This window comes from Caloenas nicobarica, chromosome 1, assembly GCF_036013445.1.
Source record: "Caloenas nicobarica isolate bCalNic1 chromosome 1, bCalNic1.hap1, whole genome shotgun sequence".
Taxonomy (NCBI): Eukaryota; Metazoa; Chordata; class Aves; order Columbiformes; family Columbidae; genus Caloenas; species Caloenas nicobarica.
The window spans coordinates 84,255,150-84,277,722 of record NC_088245.1 but is presented as its reverse complement, the minus strand read 5'-3'; the positions used below and the strand labels follow the sequence as shown (position 1 = coordinate 84,277,722).

The window sequence follows — 22,573 nt, the reverse complement described above, 5'->3', positions numbered from 1 at the left end:
GAACACTTTGTATTTCTTCACACACTGAACAGAATTAATATCAGGTTACTCTTCCTACATATAGTATAGGTAAATGATAGGATTTGTTTATTTTGAAAGAACAACCAAACGGATTTCTCAACACAAACATTTCACAATCAGCCTTCAGCTCCGCCCAACAGCCTGCTTTCCACAGACACGGACAGGAACCCAAAGGCGCACGAAGGACAGGCTGTAACAGGAGCTTTCGGAGCACTCTCTGCTTGAGACGAGAAGATAGAACCCAAGTTCAGGGAAGCCTCTGTAAGAAGATGCTGAAAATGATACACCCGCCCATCAGTACAGGCAGGAACGAGTTACACTTGCGTAATAGAGGAACATCATGTTGGTTTTGCATTTCCCTGTAGATCTCTTTACAATGGACACAGGAGAAAGCTCAACTGAACACTAACTCTAATATTGATGTTTGAGCAATGAACAAGTAAATCCGTATCTGAACAAGGTACCTGGCAGATGAAGCCATTCAGTCCACGTGTCCATCCCTCACCGCACCGTGGTGCCCAGGCCGAGGTTGTACACAAGGCTCTACCTGGAGCTCAGACCCCCCTCAGCAGCAAACGCCTTTCATTACGTGTTGCATGAAACTGGCAAACGCCCAACACAAGACCAGCTGATGGGTCAAGCTCCATTGTTAAAGATGTGGAAGGAGATGATCCTGGTCGGTCAGAATCTCGGGAAGATGGAAAAAGTTCCCCAAAGGGCACACTATGTGCTTCGCCTACGTCCATGTAAACACGTTGCACACCTCCATGAGCGCACACAAACACCGTAAACCACTACAACAAAGTACACAGTGATACTCCGGGGACGCGGCTGGACACCGAAACGGCCACCAGCTCCCCTGCCCGCCGGCACCGGGCCAGTGTCCCTGTGTACACATACGCAGGCACGTCGCAAGAAGAGCCAGAGGCCACGAATGCATTGCAAAGAGCAAGTTTTGTTTCAGTTACCTCTCCACTGGGGGGTCTCCGAAGTCGCACCTGAGCTGCCAGGCAGAGGTGACACAAGCGGGGACGCAGGCGCTGGTGAGTTCAGCCCTGCTGGAAGATCGCTGGGCCTGCTGAGCTCGCCTGAATTTCAAGGCTTCAGGCCGGCGCAGCCTCCCGCTCTTTCCCACAACAAAGCAGGAATCTCAGACATAGGGATAAGGTGCCTGGAGTTTCTCACAGGCCTGTGTTATCTAACACAGAGGTTCTACTCACCAAGCACACAAGGTCAGTAGAACAATTAGTGTGATGTATGTGCTTCTTCTACAGACAGGTGCAAGTCACTGCAAGTCGCAGCCAGCGGCGGGGCGGCGAGAAGCCAGCCGAGGCCGGGGCCCGAAAAGGCCACCCGTGCCCACAGGCCCGAGGGGACACCACGGCCGCCCGCACAGGCCCCGCCGCGCCGGCCCGCTGCCGCTGCGGCCCGGGAACCCCGACCCGACCCGGCGCCGCTCGCACCTCCAGCCCGCGCTGCGGCAGCGCCGCGTTGGGCGGGTCTTGGCCGCCCGGGACTGCGTGGCTGCCGGGAGCAGGGACTTCGTGCGGCCCGAGGCAGCCGCGGCGCCCCAGCTCCGCTCTCAGACCGCGCAGCCACAAACTCCGCTCGGGCGTCCCGCCGCCGCCGCTTTGCCGGGAGCAGCCACTGAGAGGCCGCGGCCGCCGCGTCGCTGCGGGGTCGGAGCCCGGCGGATGCCGCTCGGCAACCGGCACCGCGGAACGGGAGGAGCTGCTGCTTTACCGCGTGAAAAATGCAGGATTTGCATCAACTCCGGTGGTGGCTGCGGCTTCGGGGCTCACGTGGGGCCGAGGTAACGCCGGAAATTGGGAAGCGGGACCTTCTTCCAGCCGCCACCTCTGGCGAGAACTTGAGGAGTGAAGATGCTGTGGGATTCCACCTGCGCCCACAGGCCTGGCGACCCTTGCTGCTGCCTTTGCGGTGCAGGTCAGCCTTTCCTAGTGATACCTTTGGGTGGGGGGCGCTGAGGGCGGTGGGAAAAGCGGGGATCGAACCAGGTACCTTCCGGACCGCTCTCCGGCGACCTGGCCGCTCCTCCAGCGAGATCCCACGGCCGGGGAACGCACGGCGCCCCCTATAGGCCTCACAGCGCCCTGCGCGCCCGCCCGCCCGGCCCGGGGCTGCTGTGCTGAGGCTGGGGCTGTGGGAGAGCTCGGGAGGGGCCACAGCGCCCCCTGCAAACCTCGACCCGCCCGCCCAGCCCGGGGGGCACCCACCGCCTCGCTGCCTCCCACCAGCACGCCACGCCGACACCGCCCGCCTCACAGCCCCAAATGCTCCTCCCGCACACAAACAACAGCCTCGAGCCCCCCGGCCCTGTCCCCCCCTTTTAAATGTTATCCTAAAGAGATCTAAGACCGACCGAAGGTAGAGATGTAATTAAGTGGGTAGCAGAGGGAAGGAGAGAGAATTCTGAATAAACTCCTATTTGTGACTATAGGAATTAAAAGTGTATGGGGAAGGTTGGTATTAGTGGAAGAGTCCCCAGCTTATTTATTAGGGAGAGATCTTTTACGGGCTCTAGGTGTGGAAACACAGTTATTGCCTGGGGGGGAGGGGTGACAAGGAGAAAATTTGAAAGACATTACCAAGAAGTTTGTGTTGGGTTTGGCTAGGGTGGAGTTAATTCTCTTTATGGTAGCTAGTATGGGACTATGTTTTGGATTTGTGCTAAAAACAGTGTTGATAATACAGAGATGTTTTCATTATTGTTGAGCAATGTTTGCAAAGAGTGGAGGCCAGTTCTGCCAAGGAAGGCTAACTGCATGTGTTAAAACAGCAGCCCTGTATGGGTTACTCTTCCCATCATTCACATCCTACCTGCATCCCCTGTTGACCAGTTCGTGCTGGGATCCCATGTAGTACTTCCATGGCTGCTGAGACCCCATGGTTAGACTTAGAAAATGCAACATTTCCAAACTGAGATAGCTGTGTGGCAGGATTGTCCCTTCTCCTCTGACTTCTTCATATCCATGATTAAGATAATTGCCATACTGCTAAACCCTCATTTAAGCGAGAGAGACAGCGTACTTGTTGCCTGTTGCTACTGCAAACTTCTGATGCACAGCTTTATGTCTGAAATAAACATAATTAGATGCTTTCCTAAATAGAATCTTAGAATTGTTTTGATTGGAAGAGACCCTCATGATCATCGAGTCCAACAATAAACAATAACATAACTCCAGCACTAAACCCTGTCCCTAAGAACCTCATCTAAATGCCTTTTATACACCTTCAGGGATGGTGACTCAAGCACTTCCCTGGGCAACTTGTTCTAATGCCTGACAACCCTTTCCATGAAGAATTTTTTCCTAATATCCAATCTAAACCTCTCCTGGTGCAACTTGAAGCCATTTCCTCTTATCTTACTGCTTGCTACTTGGGAGAAGAGACCAACACCCTCCATGCTACAACCTCCTTTCAGGTAGTTGTACACAGCGATAAGGTCTCTCCTCAGCCTCCTTTTCTGCAGCTTAAACAACCCCAGTTCCCTCAGCTGCTCCTCATAAGACTTGTGCTCCAGACCCCTCACCAGCTTCATCACCCTCCTCTGCACTCTCTCTAGTGCCTCAATGTCCTTCTTATGATGAGGGGCCCAAAACTGAACACAGTGTTCAAGGTGGGGCCTCAACAGCACCGAGTACAGGGGCACAATGACTTCTCTAGTCCTGCTGGCCACACCATTCCTGATACAAGCCAGGATGCTGTTGGCCTTTTTGGCCACCTGGGCACGCTGCTGGATCATATTCAGCTGGCTGTCAATCAACACCCCCAGATCCCTTTCTGTCAGGCAACTTTCCAGCCACTCTTCCCCAAGCCTGTAGCACTGCCTGGGGTTGTTGTGGCCCAAGTGCAGGACCCGGCACTTGGCCTTGTTAAACATCATACTGTTGGCCTCAGCCCAACAATCCAGCCAGTCCAGATCCCTCTGTATGGCCTTCCTACTGCCAACAGATCAACACTCCCACCCAGTTTGGTGTTATCTGCAAATTTACTGAGGGTGCACTCAATCCCTCATCCAGATCATTAATAAAGAGATTAAACAGAACTGGCCCCAATACTGAGCCCTGGGGAACACCACTCATGACCGACCGCTGACTGGATTTGGCTCCATTCACAACTCTTTGGGCCTGGCCATCCAGCCAGTTCTTTATCCATCGCAGAGTACACCCATCCAGGCCCTGAGCTGCCAGCTTCTCCAGGAGAATGCTGTGGGATACGGTGGCAAAGGCTTTACTGAAGTCTAAGTACACAACATCCACAGCCTTTCCCTCATCTACTAGGTGGGTCACCTTGTCGTAGAAGGAGATCAGGTTGGTCAAACAGGACCTGACTTTCATAAACCCATCTTGACTGGGCCTGATTGCTTGGTTTTCTTGTATGTGCCATGTGATGTTGCTCAGGATGATCGGCTCCATGACCTTCCCCAGCACCAAGGTCAGACTGACAGGTCGGTAGTTCCCGAGATCCTCCTTCTGGCCCTTCTTGTAGATGGGAGTCACATTAGCCAACTTCCCATCGACTGGGACCTCCCCGATTAGCCAAGATTGCTGATAGATAATGGAAAGTGGCTTAAATTAAATACCCACACCTTCCCCAACTTTCAATATTCATTGAAAGGCTCAAATTAGTGAAAAATATACACAGGAACAAAAGTCCTAAAGATAAACTTGACTGTTCCTGGGAGATTTTAAAGATCTCTATTGTTTGCTAGTGCCACAGAAGAGAGATGCTCTCTCTGATGCAGTCTTCTCTTTGAACAGCCTCTTCAACAGCAGTGAAGTGGCAGGAGGCTTTGCATCATTAAAGACCCTGTATCTGATGGTCGTTGAGCCTACTGTGCACAGTGACTTATGAAAACGACACACAACACAGAAAAGGTCAGTAGCAGCAGTATTTATTTCAGTTGTGAAATTCTGCAACAGAATGGAAAATGGATTTGAGAAATCAAAGAACTGGATCTGATGTGACATGGATAATTATCAAGACAGATGTCTTAGAGGAATGCACCTTCCCCCTAACACCCAATGCAGCAGAACAATCCACTAGCAGCTGGACTGGCATTCCTGGGCATTAAATGTTGCTGACTTTCCTTGTTGAAGATGTGTTCTGCATTTACCTTCTGGTTTTTGACATAATCCCATTTGAAAGCTTTTCTCTCTAACCAGGAGAACTATATATATATTTATTTGTCTTTTAATGCAGGCTCTGATTCTGTTGCACCTTCTAGTTATCAGTTGGTGGGGAGTGAAATTAAATATTTGGAAATGTGTTGTAAATGGGGAGCTCACATCTGTGAATACCCAATGGATGGATTTTGAAAACACAGTCTGTTGCTCTAACAAACATTTGTTGATTCCTGTTTCTGGGAGATAGGTATGAATCTTTAAAGTTCTGTAATCATATACTTAATTTTGTTTCATTTAGAAAGGAATTTATGAGGAGTGGATAGAAGTCATTACACAAGAATGCAAAGGTTGAAAGAAGAAAGAGGGAATGAAGTTGTTGAAGAAAAAGCCCAAGAGGAGCCTGGCTGATGTGCATCACCAGAGGGCAAGTTAAGCTTAGATTATCCCTGATGTTACATTAACCTGAGCTCAGACTATTTTTCTCTGTCACAAACCCTGGGGCAGAACTCGCCCCCACAATGGCATATCCCAGGACAGGGCTCTCTGCAGAGCCCTGCACACTAGTGCCTCTCCAAGTAGCTGACTTGCTCAACCATGGCAGGATCCACCACTTTCTCACAAATGTAAAATTTGTACTCGCTGCACCGTGCAGTATCTATGTTTGCACCTTGGAGCCACACGCAATCTAGGAAAGGACTTGAGCTGGCTCGTTGGAGCTGAAACCTGTGAAAAAATAGCAGAGATATTAATGGAAAGAGTAACAGTAATTCCTGACTGCTGCTATCCATTTGACCCACAACAGAATACAAGATCTCTGATGGGGGCTTGCCTAGGCTGATAAGTGTGAGTGATGGGTAACCTGTCTGCTGGCAAGCAAGTGAGGGGACAGGTGATTACTGAGTGGTGGTTGAAGTTTGCTGTTTCTGGCCCATAATAAATATGCCTGGATGTGGTCTGTTCCTATCTGTGCATCGACTTACAGATCACGGGAGAAAGCTGATCCATCCTCCCAAAGCCAAGGCCCCTCTGATCCATTGCGAGACAGCCCAATCCAGAAGGAGTAAGAACTGTAAGACTGTGCTGATTCCGTTGTGAAGTCCTGTATGGAAATAAATGCAAAGCCTATGAATCACATCCCTGCTTCAGTCATAATGGCCTATGGTTTGGAAAAGGAGAGAAGGAAATGAAAGCAAGCTGCTCCCGTCTGCATGTAACAGACTTCGTTTCACAAGTGAAGCTGGGCAGTGCCTCCTACTCCTGGCAGTCAGTGCTGCTTTAGAGATAAGGAAAATGAACCTGCTGAGAGCTTGCAAGTAGCTCTCAGCTAAAATGACAGTTGAGATAACTGAAGCTTTCACATTAGCTGGGTAATGGGTATAGGATAGTGACTTCCTTCCAACACCATGGTTGTATAAGTCAGGCAGGAAAAGGCCTTTGCATGATTTGCTATCATTACAGAAAATTCATAATACAGACAGTAAAACCATGGAGTTCAAGACCATTAAGGGTCTGGGTAGAAATTCCTTCACAGAGAAGAACTCTTCTGTCAATGCTTTATCTGCTGCTTCATCATGAGGAAGACTAGACCAGGGGGCAGGCCAAGCCAGCAAACTTTCTAGTTGTGGACAGCATGAAGCTGAAGGCCAGGATTCTGATGTTTGCTAGACAGTTTTCTCCAGCAGGACAACAAAAGAGTTGCCATCCAGCACTAGCTCAGTTATATTTGCTCTGAGGTGAGATGAGGATCTATATGTAGGCCCAAGCTGGTGTGTCTCAGTTCACTCCCCTGAAGTCAGCAGAGATGTACCAGGGAGGGTGCAGCCACAGTACAGGTAGAGGGGCTCCAAAGAGGCACGGACAGTTTTTGCCACTTGGTCCAGCACATGCATGCTGTAGCATACTGCCCAGTGTGAGGATGGAGTGGCTGTTCAGGCCACAGTAAAATGCAGAGTTTGTAACTAGAGAGAGGGAAAAAAAATCTTTACCAGCTCTTCCTTACTCTCTATCTTAAGAAGTCTGGACTCCAGAGCAGAGCATCTATCCTTGCTTTCTTGCCAAGTTTTCCATTCCTTTGAAAAGTGGTAGCAGTTCTCCCCATACTGCAGCCAGTTCTTAGGACAAGGAATACATTTATGCCCTTGAAAACAAAAAAACACCTGATCAGGTTTGTCAGTGACAGCAGTCTCTAGTGGTCTAGTGGATCCCTGCAGGATCACTAGAGCAGTGCAAAGTCAATCACAGAGGAGCAACAATTCCTCCTTCATTCTGCAGCTAAACTCATGTCTTCATTGGAGACTTAATAAATCCAGTTGGCAGAAGACCAGAAAAAACACTTCTAAATGAAAATCAGAAAAAGAAATCATAAAGACTTTTTTGAATCTGTCCAGTAAACCTGGAGGGTGCTAGTAAAAAACAAATAGAGGAAATTTTGGAAGGTTGAGCCATGTTCGCAGAGACACGGATCTAGGTGGACGGAAAAGGAAACCTCGACTTTCAGTCATATGGGTACATGTCTATTTACATGAACTTATTTTTAAATTCTTGTTGACATCAGAGCCAGCTCTTCCCTTCTATATGCTTTACAACGCAATTTAACTTTCCTGGTAGCATTTTGTATTTGCTGTGGATTCAGTGTGCAGACAGTGACGGCCAGCCGAAGTGAAAGATAATGAGTCCATTGCTGTAAAAGAAAGTACCTTTCTGACATCTGCACTTTGACTCTTTTCTGCCACATTATTCTGTTAGCTGCCTTTTGGGACCCTGAGTAATACTGAAAACAGAAAGAACTCAAAATGTTGGGTTTTTCTTTCACTCTTGCACCATTTGAGGAACTCCATTTCTAGTTGGAAACTGAAATGATGACAGGCAGCAAAAAAAACCCGCCAAAGAAAAGATTTCTGAAATTTCTGGGAATTGGGTTTAACTATTGGGTGAATCATATTCATCGCTCTATAGTTCACATGACCATTTTATATTGTAACAAAACAGTGCCAGCTGGGAATGCCAGGACTTAATGCTGGATGGCAATAGATAGCACAGCACAGTGAACTTGATTCTTACAAGTAGCTTCTGTTTTATGCTAAATTCAAATGTAGACATTTACGAAGATAATAAACTTGCCATTCTCTCACATGACATTAATTTATTATGATTCTCTTCCTTCTGCTAGATGATAATTTAGCATATTCAGCTCACATATCATTAAACTTCCACAGCACTGTTTTGCACAAGAAAAATAATACTCTCAGCATATAGCCTGTAAACTGTTAAAGCCAGAGATTATGATCTTGTTTGGTAGAGAGTAGCAGTTTTTCCACTGCTGCATCCACTACAGCATAACAGAAAGAATCTGTCTGGAGGAGTCAAAGCATTCCAGACAAAGCCAGCATGAATTTTCTGTCAAATTTTTAATCATAATTCATTGAAACTGGCTGTGAAAGGTGGAATGGTAGCATCTATGAATTTACCTCCTAGAAACACTCTTTAAAACAAAAACAAACCAACAAAACCAACTATGTACCTCTGGAGGTGGCAAGTTGCTTTACAGTCTCTGTCAAGTTCAAATTCTGAGCCTGGAGGAGCTCCAGCTGCTGGTTGAGGCTTTCCATAATTGCCTTTTGCAGAGTGAAGTTTTCATCTCTTTCATGCACAAGGTGGCAAACCAGGATGACTTGAATCACAGTGAAACAAGAATAAAATTGTTCCATTAATATTAAAGCTAAACTACTCAATGCAACCTGAATAAACTCACCTAAGACACACATACCTCCCCATGACTGAATATACTTGGCCCACATACAGTTTGTGCACAACTATGAATAAGACATACTACATCCCGATGTCAAAATCTGGGGGATCTTTTGAGTGGGGAAACTCTTCCAGCAAGGGACGCTTTTTTATGTGTCATTAATCTTGTAGGCTAATCCTTTTCCTTAACTAATTTCCTAGACTTCTAGTTGTTCATACTCAAATCTGAGCACCTCTTCTGTGACCATACTTACACCTGGCAGTCAGGACTCCTGCAGTTACCACTGAACTTAGGCAGAAGACCCCAAGCGCCACTGTAGCCAGTCGCCAACAGGAAGACAGCCTGGGGGAATCTGGGATAGACAAAAAGAAGGAAAGCAGCAAGAACAGGAATGTCTCATTTTTATATCTGCAGCTCGTGCATTGCACTGGTAGTCTGCCCAGTGAATTGATGAGTTTCAGACCTGTATGTGGCATTACATTATGAAAATTGTCTCATTGTTTGGCCATGGCCATTCCTCCTTAGCAGCTGGGGGAAATGAGCTAGCAATGGAGACTAGCTTACAGGAGCTTTTAAGAGAAAATGAATTGGACAACATGGCTGAAATTTTCATATGCAGCCAGGTATTGGGGTATTTTTCCTTTTGAGCGCCTAACCCGCCAAACCAGCATTTAATTCACCTTTTCAGAAAATAACCTCAGAATCAGTCACCAATGAAAGCCAGGTTCCTCTGAAGTAATCTGAAATTAGGGCATACAGGCAAGAGCAAGACTACATACCTGCAGCTGCACAGAAACACGGTCTTACACTTGGAAAAGTACACACCCATTCTTGCAATGTGGGTAGATGAGAACACCCATGTAAATTCACACAGAGCCCAAAAGACAGAGGAAATGATTGCTTCCAATGTAAGACTTTCTTGTTCTTTTATTACAGTCCACTATGAAATTTCCATGGGAATACTTATGTTAAAGTCGCCCACATGAATAAATGGTGTACCAACCTGCAGTATTTATGCCTTTTATCCCCTGTGATCCCTAACTCTTTAACTAGAGGAAACCTCCTACATTACTGGGAGTTCAGCTTCAGGCTCCAAGTATAAAACTCAAGGACCTCTCAAAAAAGAGAATGAGTGAGAAAAGTGAGAATCACTAGCTAGCCAATAAGCACAAATCTTATTCATAAAGAGCTCTTTAATCCATTAGATTATTAACAAATGTATCAAATTCATCTCCAGATGTTTAGTCAGGCTGGAACATAACATGTCTTTGCTTTGCTACTACCCTTAATACAGAGCAATTCTAAAGCACTAATGCATAGCATAAAGAATATATATTTGGGATCAGCCACGTTCCTCCCTTCCTCTGTGAAGCTATGTAGCATACTTTTTATGATTTTTAAGTACAAAAAGGTATTTGTCTGTCTATTCCTTCCCTTGAGAGAAAACATTTTTTCCCTAGCATTTACTTTAGTTAGTCAGATTTAAATGAGTAAAGCTGAAAGGCAAGGTCCCTTAGGCAGATTACTTCGATAACTTCCAGGAGCTGACACTTAATGTCTAACTGGAACATGATAATTTTTACTTAAATGCATCCCACAACCTTAATTATATCTCTCATCTCAAATCTAAACAGATTTTCCACATCCTCCCCTCTTCCATTCTTTTTAATCTCCTGCCTTTTTCTCCCTCCAGTTTCTTAGAAGATTTAAGTCCAAAGGGGTCCGAGAAGACATGATACTTCTTGGCAGGTGACATCCTCCTCTGAGTGTCAGATAAAGAAGTGTTCTCCAAGGTGAGAGTTTGCCTTGGAGAGAAATGTCCCCCAACACCACCACTACCTTTTGCTCTGGCAGTCTGGAGCTCCTGGTCCTGGGATTTTCCCAGTGTCGTGAACCTCAGGTCTGCATATGTCACTTCTGCAGTCATTTCTGACAAGGTTACAGGAGAATTCAAAAGTTTGGTTGATCCCACAGGAGAAACAGGGATAAGGTTCTGGCTGGAATCAAATGAACAGTCAGTGTCATTGGGAGTGAACAGGGTGATTCATGTAAAAGTCAGAAGGGTTTTTTGGCTCATACTAAAGGATTTAATGACACAGTGATACTGGGGGTTGTTTACATGCAGCAGAGTCCCAGAGTAGTATTTAAATCTCCTGCGTGCAAAAATGCTATGGGGCACAAATATCTCACAGTTCTCAGCTCCTGGAACAGATGCATAGAGTTACCCAATTTGGGAGTACATCCTCTCTGTAGAAAGAAAAAGAAAGAAGAAGAGAGGTAAAGTGGAAATGGCATTAATTTTGTATTAAGTCTAAACAATTCCTCGAAGACTTTCAGCAGCAAAGGTTGTTTCCTGGCTTTATTATACAGTGATTAATATTCAGCAAATTAAGCCTGAAGGGCTCCTCAGTCTCTCAAGTGTCACAGGAGGACTGGAGGTAAAATGAAGTGAGAAACATACTAATCCCCTTTGCTTATTGCTTGTAAGCATATCACACTTATCCTAATAGGGTAGCACATGGACTTGGAACAGCCATTACCCATTCCCAGGACACAAAGAAATGAATCCAGGTTTCCCAGCTGCCGTTCCAACTATGCACTAGGAAAGGGAATGAGCCAAAGAAATCTCCTCAACTAATGGGAAGTCCAGGTAGAAAATTCACCTACCAGAGTATGATGCTTTGCTCCTGGACTAGATCTGGTCTGAAAGCAATCCGGGCAAAGTCACATGTAGCAATTTCTGCCTTTTAGCAAGAGTGATTAACAGGGCACAGCACCGTGCCATTGCACTAAGGCTGCTGTTGCCTCCAAGCGGGGGTCACCTGTCAGCCTGAGTACCTGCGCCACGCTCTCTTAGGCTTTGAGCACTAGGAATAAGATGGAGAAACACATGTGGTATTTCTAGGTCTGCTGGCAGAATGACAAGAATGTGACCTGAACTTTCAGTTTTATTTCATATGGCTTTACTGCACACAGCCTAAGGTCTCACCAGCTGTTAACCTGGGGAAAAAAGGTGAACACCAGGTAGCACAGAATACTACCCCAAGCACTGTGTCTCACTAGGGGCTTTGACAGCCTCTGCCAACCCCAGGCTACTGGAGATCAAGCCTCCCCTGGTACAGGGTAGAAGGCGTTCCCAGAGTTTTATCTTACAGTGGAAAAGTTGAGCACAGTGACTTAGACTGCAGCAACTAGGCAAACATATAGACCAATAAATGTTAATTTCCAGGAGTGTCTTCCCCTGTCTCTAGTCAGCTGCTGCTTTTGAACCCTCTGTCACATTTTCTGTCAAGGGGAGGTAACAACCCTTATATCATCAGTGGAAAGAGCATGAAATGTGGAAGGGAAGTGTTCTGCTTCTTGATGCACAGTGTCTTCACAAATAATCTGGTTTTGTTTCACAAGCAATGGAGCCCTTTGGGATTATCATAAGCCACTATAAAATACATGAAAGCTTTGATAATGTCTCGCTGCACCCACAAAAGTATTAGGGGTCCTTGTGACCCCCAAATGTGTCCCCATATTTTACATTTCCAAATGCCCATGGGGAAGTATTGGGTATGACTAAACAAACTGCCTCTAGTGGAATACTCCTTTGGAGAGTAACAGGGAACAAGCAGCAATTCTCACCAGCCTCTAAAAGGGGTACAACAGCAATTTTCAGCTCATTAAGAAGTTTTACTCCCAGTTAGGATCATGCTACCTAGGAAATAAAAGTTAGAACAAGCTTGACACACATCTCTCAACACAAAACCAGCACAGGGAAGCAGAGAGAACAGAAGTATTTTCTGTCCATACCACAGTCTGCTTTTTCTGTCATCCAAGAAAGGATATATTCAAATCACAAAGCTTACTATGGAATGGACCCTTAGATTGTAAACAATTGCAAAGAACAGAGAAAATTCAATGATGGGATATTTTTGTTTGGTTTAACAGTTCTGTAAGACTCTGATCACATTTTTAAATACTTTTGAAAGGTGGCAAGGGGGAAATACGAAAAAGTCATTTCAATATAACATAAAACAAAGAAGAATAAAATATTGAAATAATTGAGGCAAAGTGCCAGAGGAGTGTGGAGAAATTTCAGCCATTGTTGGATGATAGGCTAGCAGGGCCATATGTGGATTACTGGAAACACAGTTTTAATAGCAATGCCATAGAAATAGAAAAAGAATGATCAATAAGTTTCAGCAAGAATGAGTTATGATGTGCTTTTGGAGTGGTCACTGTTTCATGTCACACTGCTGCTTTTTCTTTTGAGTATTTTTTTGTCCCTTTAAAAAATATTTCTCCTCTTCGATACAGTTGATGAAATTCTCATAAGACTGAATTTCAGTTAAAAATCAAGTGATAATCTATTGAATTACCACACTGATAATAAAAAGCCCATGAAAAACATTGGTAATTTGCACTTATCCACATTGAATCCCACCAGTTTTAAAAGCTGTACATACAAGAAAGATTATTTTACAGTTCTGCTATCATACACAAAAGAATTTAAGGAGAAAGAGACAAAAATAATATTGGCCAATTCCCATGTAAATACAAAGTTAATAGCTCATGTTTCTATGTCTCTTATATGTCCATCAGAACTCAGAAATCTTTTTCCAGTAGTAGACTAGTATTGATAGATAGATAGACAGACAGATAGATAGATAGATTATAAGGAAACTCATGCTAAGGCATGTTTATAGTGCACCACTATTTTTATAATTAGAGAGTGGTAAATGAGTTTTCGCCTGCCTTGGGAGAATACATAATGTTCATGAATCCATTGGTTCTGCTCTGCAACTCTAACAGGCATCACTAAGGCTAATGATTCACCAGTTTAATGTGAATGCGTTGTGACTGCAACATGGGGCAACAAGTTTCTCTAGTTGCTCTCCTGCCCTTAACATATATTTATGCACCAGTCCCGGGTGGTTCACAAACACAAATAGTAACACATTACTGCAGAGCATTTTTTCTGTTATCTCAGCTGTTCAAAGAGAAGGTGAACACAATTATATGCATCTGACATTCTGAATAGCCACAAGCAGCAACAGAAATCTAAAGCAGTTCTACAAGACAGAGAAAATGAATGGGTCATTGAATAGAATCTAGTAATTTAACCACCTGTAGAACAAACAGCATCCAGAATAGGAGAATCAACATGTATGCCCTGTGATGCAAAGTACTGTGGGTACTTTGTTGGCCATGCAGGAGTGGTACCTGTGCGTGAACAGACTGACAGTTGCAGGACTGACAGAGCAGGGTACTACCAGGTGAGCGGAATAAATTGCAGAGCCTTAAAATCGGAGATATGAGAGGTGTTGCATATGCATATATGTGTATATATCTTGCATTCATACACATAACTACACTTGTAACGTACACTCTGGATGTTGATCATATGGCTAAAGTCAATAGATAATGTGAGTGCAGGAGCAGAAAAGGTAGTGGAGGAGGGAGAGGAAGCTGAACTCCGTTTAAACAGGTCAATAACATGACCTTCAACCCACCCCCCTCAGGGTAGAGGCGGGGAGAGGAATAACTGGAAATGAACAAACTCAGAGACCCTTTCTGCTTTCAGAAGGGAAGGGTCAGGTGTGCAGAGGTCTCATTATGCCCTTCACTGAACTAGTTCAACATCTAAAGTAAGAACTTGTAGCCACCACTTTTCTCCTGATCTGACTGGAAAGCTTTAGAGATCCCTTCAAAAAAGGGAGAGAAGCAGGACAAGAAAATAACAGGAGACAGGCAGTAACAAACAGGAATTGCCAGAGAGGGAAAAAGAGAAAGCGAAAACCTGAAGGACAGAGAAGGATAGGCCCAGAGGAGGACACGAAGAGGTAGAGCAGGAAGAAGAGTCTGGATTCAACGCACAACAAGGAATCTGCTCCTTCTCCTGGTCAGTGGACTGGTGAGGATGAACTGAAACTCTGACAAGAAGACATCAAGCAGCTTGAGACACCAAGAGGCCACAGAACCACGCAACGGGGATTCATAGCTGAGTCATGATCTGCTTTGTTTTAGGGTGTTTCTTATGGGTAAGTCTAAGAATTCCTTTTTATGGGGTCTCTGCTCAGTTATGGAGTTACCTTGGAACAATGGAGGGGCATTAGCAATTGACAGTCACAATAATTTCCCTGATATTAGAAAGAACTAGACATATAAAAGGCAGACACACAGAAGAGAAGAATACTTGTTGCTGTTTCAGGGAGGGTAACATAGAGGTCAAGGTACCCAAGGATAAGGAGTGAGAAGGGTAGGAGTGCTGGCAGGACAAAGTGGAATTCAAGTCAGTGTGGGTATAGTGTGAAGCATGACATTTAAAGGTTCTTAATAAATGAGCATGGAGAAGGATCTACGTCTAGCATGACATAGCTTTTGTGGGGAAAGGGAAACTGGTGAGGTTGAAGGTAAGTTGGCATCTGTGCTGGGAACAGTGCTAAGGAGGATTGTAATGGGAAGTCAGGATATGAAACAATGCAGTTGGTATCACACTAACTTCAAATCTACAGCAGAATATATGATGGAATAAACAGAAGATACATAACAATAAGTCCTTACTGTAAGAGATTCAGACTGGTAATAATCTAGGTGACAGAGATAAGAGTTGCCTATGACAAAGAATTCATTCTACCTGTGTCTTGTTTGGTTTTCTCCTTCTAGCTCCCCCAAGTGAGGGGTGAGGAAGGCTGTCTCAGCACTGAACTGTGAGTATTTGTTGATCTTGCACTCTCTTAAGAAGACAATGAAGGACAAAGGCAGTAGACTTCAGTGTTACAACAGGGTGGCTAACAGAAAAGCTTACTTTAATTGCAACTACTGAAAACTCACATAAAATTTCCATTGCTTTGGATGTGAAATGTATTATTTACTATCTATTCAACATACTGATCATGTGGTACTGTTCCTGCTACCAATTTGGATAACTGTAATGGCTAAGAGCTTCCTGGTGTAATTTTGATTGACTAAGATTATAAATTTTTAATTGACATTTCCTTGAAAAATTATTTGAAATATAGTGTTTTGGTAACTATTCCTCTTGGTGATGTCATTCGTAAGAATAACAGAAATCAAGACAAAACAAATGTGAAAAATTGCCTAGGAGGATTCTTTTTTGACTAAAAAGTATCTTAAAATGCACAGGCAGGTTTACTAGCTAAACTAAAGAAACATAAAACACAGCATCCAAAATGTATCCACAGGGCCAGAAAGAAATCAAAGAGAATGTCAGAAAGAAAGAAAAAAAACCCCAACAGACAAACAAACAGTAACAATAAACAAAACCCACAAACAAAAATACAAACAAAAGCCACAAACAAACAAACAACAAAAAGACCCAAACAGGGTTGGGCAGACTAAATTGTGAAAAATATATATAAAAGAAGGGAAATTCAGAAATTATAACATGATGCAGATCCCTAAGGTTTACAAACAGAATTGAGCAGGCACAAATATCAGGGAAACAATAAAGAGATCAAGCCAAAGAGAGGGCAAACTCACCTAACAGGGAGACTGGTGAGGTTGGACAACTGTCTCCTCCTAGAAGCACAGTGAGTTTCTCATCATTATGCCATTTAGAAGCTGGAATGTAAATGAGGAGTGTGAGGGGAGCTGGAAGAGTATACAGTAGGGATCTTCCCATTTATTTGGCATTCTGTGGTTAACTGTGTGTTGCACCCTCTTTTCCTCAGCTGTTCAGGTACGGAGTGGGACCGTTTGTGGTATATCTGGTAAGATGGCATATGTTTACTTTAAATAGCTGCATCACCGGACAATTCCAGTAGCAAACAGTGGCATTAAATGTGACCCACTCAAGTGTGATGCCACCCCACTTTCCCTTGGCACACTCTAATTATCTACATTAGCAAGGCAACCCCTTCACTATCATGTAATCTTTAACAAATGTTGACTTGACAGCCTCCTTTTTTATTACAGATATTAATTTAGTCAGGTGAAAAGTATTAATAAAGCATTCGTGGCAGAACATGCCTTTTAAATGCCTGTTTTAAAGTAATTTCAGTCTGATTCCTAAGTAATTCTCTCAACAGGACAAAATGAAAAAGGTTGATAGTAGTTGGACATCTATGAGACTGCATTGATAAGAGTATAGCCAGTTGATCAGGAGATATTATTTTTCCTCTCTGCTTATCACTCATGAGGTCACATCTGGAATATGTAGTCTAGTCTTATTCCAGTCTTGGTCTCTCAGCACGAGAGATGCTGACAAATGGAGCAAGTTCACTAGAGAGCCGTTATGATCAGGGTGCAGAAAACATGACGTATGAGGAGGGGCTGAAAGGACCAGGTTTGTTCAGCCTGGAGGAGGCTAAGGGGACCTAATTGCAGTTTTCCACTCCCTAAACTGGATCTACAGAGAAGACGGAGACAGAGGCTTATCAGAGGTGCCCTGCAGAAGTAGATGAGGTGACTGACCAAGCCGTATCCGGGGAAATTCTGATTGGACAGAAGATAAAAATGCTTCCCCCAAGGGTGATGCAGCACTGGAACAGGTGCCCAGAGGGTACATGGGATCTCCATCTCTGAAGACTGTTCAAACTCTACTGGACAAGGCTCCAAATGACCATGCCTAGCTTTAAGATTAGACCTACTTCAAGCAGGGAGAGACCTTAAAAGGTCCCTTGCAAACATAGTCTTATGGTCCTAATGACATATCCTCTCGATTTCCAGGCTGGTGGTGGTGATCGGTGGGCTGCTGCTCCTGTGTGGCCTGGTTTCCATCTGTGTGAGATGCTGTTTTCATTGCCGTCAGACAGGGGAGGAATCGGGACCTCAGCCCTACGAGGTCACCGTCATTGCTTTTGATCATGACAGCACCCTCCAGAGCACCATTACCTGTGAGTTGGCTTTGACAGAGGCTGGGGACTTCAGCACAGCCCGACGTGAGGGGCTGCACTGTAAAAAGCCCAGATGGTGGCACCCCAAGGCTGGCAGAGGGAAGTTCATGGCAGGATGCAGGGAAAACAGCATCTGTACATAGTACAAGGTAAAGTGCTCACCAGGCCTCACATAGCAAATGCAGCCAGATGGTGAATCAGCTGTGAGACATGTTTGCATGGAATTAGGGCAGCTACGGGCCTTGGTGGCGTTCGAGGAAGGAGTAATTGTGAGATGTCGCTGATGGGATTTCAACGCTCCCCCCTTGTAGGGAAGGATGGAGGGGCAGGAAAAGGAAAACATTCAGGGTGTGGGGAGAGAAAACCCTGCGGGCTGCAGATACACTTGTCCTCCTCTAACCGCCCGGTGCTTTCAGGATGAGGCAAACAGCTTTTCTCTCCTCCCTTGCAGCTCTCCATTCTGTGTTTGGGCCTGCTGCCAGGAGGATATTAGCAGTGGCGCACTCCCACAACGCTGTGCAGGGAACACCGCCCCTCTCAACATCGGACACTCCTCCAGTGTACGAAGAAGCTCTGCGCATGAGCCGATTCACAGTCGCCAAGGCAGGGCAGAAAGTGCCGGACCTGGACCCAGTGCCGGAGGAAAAGCTGCAGGCGTCTGCTGAGGGCAAGGATGCCCAGCCAGACCTCCCAGGACACTAGTGCTGTTTTTTGCTGAATGGCAAATACAGAACAGTTACATGCAGAAACTAATTCTTCTGAGCAGGGTTAGGAATACCAGATTAACCTCCTTAGTCTAATGAGAACATGAAAAAAAAAAAAAAAAGAGACCAACATAGTTTCAGATCCAGCATATTTTGACACCTCCTTGAGTTGATCAACAATTGGCCTTTCCCATGTCCGTTTATTACACACACACACATCACTAATATCACCCGTTGCACAAAAAAGCAGGCAGCAGGATCAAGGTGCTGAGTCACTTTGCAGGCTAGTGACCTGCAGGGAGATTACACAATCTGTATGCAAAGAAAAGATAGCATACATTTGGTAGTATGTGGAGTATAGTGCCCTAAATTCACTACAAGATACATAGAATGAATACAGACTGGTTCTGAATATAATACGTAGCAATTATGAAGTAGCAGTTACAAAGTCTTATATTTTAATTTAAAAATATACGTGCAATAAGAGATCAAACAAGAGGAGAAGGAGGAATACTATCCCTGAAGTAAAGTTCAATTGTATCTTAGTTACATTCATATTGTATCATTTATTATTCCTAATGTTGCTGTCAAAAGCTGATTGAATTAAATAAGACCATTTAAAATTTTTAAGCCATTTCTCAAATAGAAATAGTTTGTGAGTCTTTCCTGATTGATACAGATACGTCGAATCATCCAGAAATACTAACCAAGCTGTTTGGATGAACACAGCTATGGATCATCTGTAAAATATTTTCTTGGACTAGGTACTCACGAGAATGTGACTGTTGAATGACATCAGTATTGTCTCTACCCCAGGTTCAGCAACTGAAAACATTAAAGCAGAAAGACATCCAATATCAGATGATAAGCAGTCATGAATGACTTGCAGGTATGTGTTAACGTCGATGTGAATGCACAGGTCACTGATATCACATCTTTCTGAAGTGCCTGCATGGCCATTCCTACTGCGGTACCCAAATTCTCAGTGCCCTTAATAGGCTGATCTTCAAAATGCTCCTGTGGAAATACAGAAAATATGGTTATTCTGTGGATAAGGGGAACAAGGACCAAGTCCCCAGATATGTTAAGGAATGTATCTGCTGTTGAGATTACAGCCATGGGGAATTTTAGAGAAGACTGATAAGACAGGTTTAGGGATAGCCTAAAGCAGGAGTGAATAACAAAAATACCTTTGATGGTGTCCCAGACCTTGTCCAGTCACAGGAATTTTGTATTCAAGGGAATTTAATGAGGGTCTTGATTTCCTAGTTCACAAACTTCTTCCTGAATTGCCAAGTCATTACCTAACTGTACCATTAATGAGTGAATAAACTGGAGTGGAATAAATAAATAAGTGACATATAAAGTTACATCTCTTCTGCTATACTTGAAATAATAATAACAGCTGTTTGTAGAACATCTACTAGAGACCTATTTCATCAGGTGATCTCTGAAGTCCCGTTCAAGCCTGGCTTCTCCACCAAGCTGCAGAACATTTCCTAGAAGGCTCTTGTCTATACCACAGTAAAAGCCCAAAGCGAGCAGAGACATTTGGGTCTGCTGAACATGCATCAAACACTATCAAGCCCCTAAATTTCCTGAAAGCCTTCACAGTCATTTCCAGTGGGAACATACCATTCCTCTGCCACCTCCACCCCTTTCCTCCTGCCATCGAGTCCTGAGCTGTGCGTACTTGTCACACGGGAGGGCAGCCCTGCCCCACAGGGCAGCAATCCTGCTGAGCACAACAGGAATGCATCATTGTTGATAATTTGCAATAATAATCACACCGTGGTTTTTTTTTTTCTAAGGCGTGCAATAAAAAATGAAGTTTTAAAATTCTTAGTTTCCCTTCCTCTGCATCAAATCACCTCTGCTACCTCTTTTCTCATTTTCAAGGGGAAAAGTTACAGGTCACTTGTACTCGAAGCTGAGTATTATGTGCCGATTTCAGCATATTTCCCTTGACCAGAGCCAGTGTTGCCTATCACTCCTGTCCCTTCCTGTCTGCTCACATGCTTCTTTAATTATCTATCTCTTAGTTGTTAGGTGCTAGAGTAGGTGTCCTCAAGTTGTTTTTTTTTTTTACTGGCAAGACATCCAAAATATTTCAACTGACAATAATTATAACTTCACTTGCTCAGGTATTGTTTCATACTAAACTGACTTCAGATGAGCACTTGGAGCCCACAGGACATGATAAAGCACCAGATTAAAATGGGCAAACAAACAAAAACATGTCTGTAAAGCTACAGACACTCAATTTAACCCTAGAAGGCTGTGTACAAAAGCAAACGCCAGGTGTCAGTACTGGAAACACTTCACTCTCGCCCTCAGATCTGTTATGATTCAAAGACACTCTTCACAAACAATCCAAAAATAAGAACAAAGTCAGTAAAGATGACATTACTTTGTGAAAAAGCAGGACTACACCCCATAAAAATATAGCAAGTTTACTTATTTATAGAGATAAACTGCTACTTGGTACTGCAATTTACTGTTATTCAGCTAGGGGCTTTTTTACTCCATTAGTGGTGGTTCCATCTTGCTGTTGAGTCTGGACATTGAATACACATTGTGTATTGTGTTACACCAGCCAATAAGCACTTTGAAATATTTTATGCTTTCAGACTGAAAATTAAACATTAAGTATTATTAAACAGAAATAATGGATACTTTCATGCAACATTTAAACAAATATCCAAGTAGCAACTGTTTTGCCCATGCTTAAGAGCAATGGGGACATGAATTGCTCACAAATACAGAAAATCATACATTAGAAAATAAAAGAGATGTTTCTGTTAATCATTAAATAATTTTAGGGTCAGTTCAGGTGCTGTGTACCATCACTGATGGCAAGTTAGCTGCACCGGAGTATCTATGTTCTGCAGGGCACTCCAATATCCTGCACAACAAGGGAAAGAATACCATCAAAAGTTTTTCTCTTTAGTTATGAATAATTAAGTATCTGCATCCAAAGATCCCCATGCACTTTACAGACTTCAACCATGTTGTCATGCTACCTATTCATCAAACAAGCCTTAGTATTCCATCTGTAGATGAGGAAAACGGTGCACAAAGTACTGAAGATAACTATATCATAACCAAGTCACTGACCCTTGGCTCGCCTTCTGCTCAACCCTTGACCAAATAATGGGAAATGGGTAGGACCCAAGCAAGTGATATCAAAGGAGGAAGAGCAACCAGCCTCCACTGGCTACCTTTAGCGTACACATGAAGGAATTTGGGCTGGAAACACATGAGGAGAAACAAGAGTACACCAACACCGGGTACTGCAAAGTAGTTATCCATGCCAGCCTTAGGTTCCCCTAGAACATGTACTTGAGAGAGACTGGTCTTCAGAAACACCATACTGGCCCCACTGTTGTGTTGCTCCTTTATTTTCACAGCTCCGTAAGTAACGATACCCGTCCCCAACAGGCCAGTCCAAACCCTCGGCCAGAACAAAGGGATCTCAGACTTGTGTTATTCAGATCTGGGGGTTTGCCCCGTACTGCTGCTTTTCATCAGACAACAAGTTATTTTCCCTAATCTCCTCTTAACATCATTTGTATGCATTTAAGCAACTTGAGCTGAGGCTGTGCCAGGCAATCGGTCTGGGAGGAATGAGCAGCTTTTTTGTAAAAAATAAGCTGTAGAAAATAGAGCAGTGAGACGGCGGTTCAACATAAACCATACAGATCCATTTCCTAGAGGAAAGGAAAACAACTACACAATTAGCCACTGTTTGCTGGGAGTGACTAACATTGTGCCCTCATCCAGGGCCAATGTGCCTGTACTGGCTGTGACGCTGCTATAGATCCAGAGTCAAGCGAAACTGGTGACCAGTCACGAGTGGTGCAGGAGAGCTGCCAGGCAAGGACTGAAGAGCTATCCATGTGCCATGGGTGGCATCAAGCAGAGAAGAATCACAAGGGACTTCAGGGACGCCCTCTGTGGTTTAATTACCATTCAGGCTACAAAGTAGGAGTTTTCTGACAAGAGAGGCTTTGATATGCTGGAATCACACTAGAGATCTATTAAAAAAAAAAAAAAAAGAAAAGAAAAAAGAAAAAAGTCAGCCTATGGAGGTAAAAATGGAGT

The 22,573-nt window shown here is 44.1% G+C and overlaps 2 protein-coding genes across 2 annotated transcripts; one reads left to right on the top strand and one right to left on the bottom strand.

The window, feature by feature from the left end:
• Positions 1-5,731: 5,731 nt before the first annotated feature.
• On the bottom strand, positions 5,732-10,846 carry LOC135988907 (oxidized low-density lipoprotein receptor 1-like). Its single transcript, XM_065635315.1, has 6 exons — positions 10,756-10,846; positions 9,173-9,271; positions 8,692-8,841; positions 7,157-7,308; positions 6,152-6,270; positions 5,732-5,894 (listed from the first exon to the last, which is right to left on the bottom strand). The coding sequence occupies exons 1-6, from the start codon at positions 10,844-10,846 to the stop codon at positions 5,732-5,734; spliced, it is 774 nt and encodes a 257-aa protein (XP_065491387.1).
• Positions 10,847-14,115: 3,269 nt separating this feature from the next.
• Positions 14,116-18,996, top strand: TMEM52B (transmembrane protein 52B). Its single transcript, XM_065635181.1, is given in 6 exon segments — positions 14,116-14,183; positions 14,879-14,948; positions 15,574-15,617; positions 16,602-16,640; positions 17,599-17,765; positions 18,217-18,996. Coding segments are annotated over 6 exon segments (639 nt in total). The 3' UTR covers positions 18,468-18,996.
• Positions 18,997-22,573: the final 3,577 nt, after the last annotated feature.

What these genes read in the sequence shown, in the direction of transcription:
- LOC135988907 (XM_065635315.1), bottom strand. Translation starts at nt 10,846, where the DNA reads ATGACTGCAGAAGTGACATATGCAGACCTGAGGTTCACGACACTGGGA. An exon ending in GACTGCCAGAGCAAAAGGTA is followed by an intron (nt 9,272 to 10,755) that starts GTGGTGGTGTTG and finishes TGTCTATCCCAG; the next exon opens with ATTCCCCCAGGCTGTCTTCC. An exon ending in TAGAGAGTAAGGAAGAGCTG is followed by an intron (nt 6,271 to 7,156) that starts GTAAAGATTTTT and finishes ATTTCCATACAG; the next exon opens with GACTTCACAACGGAATCAGC.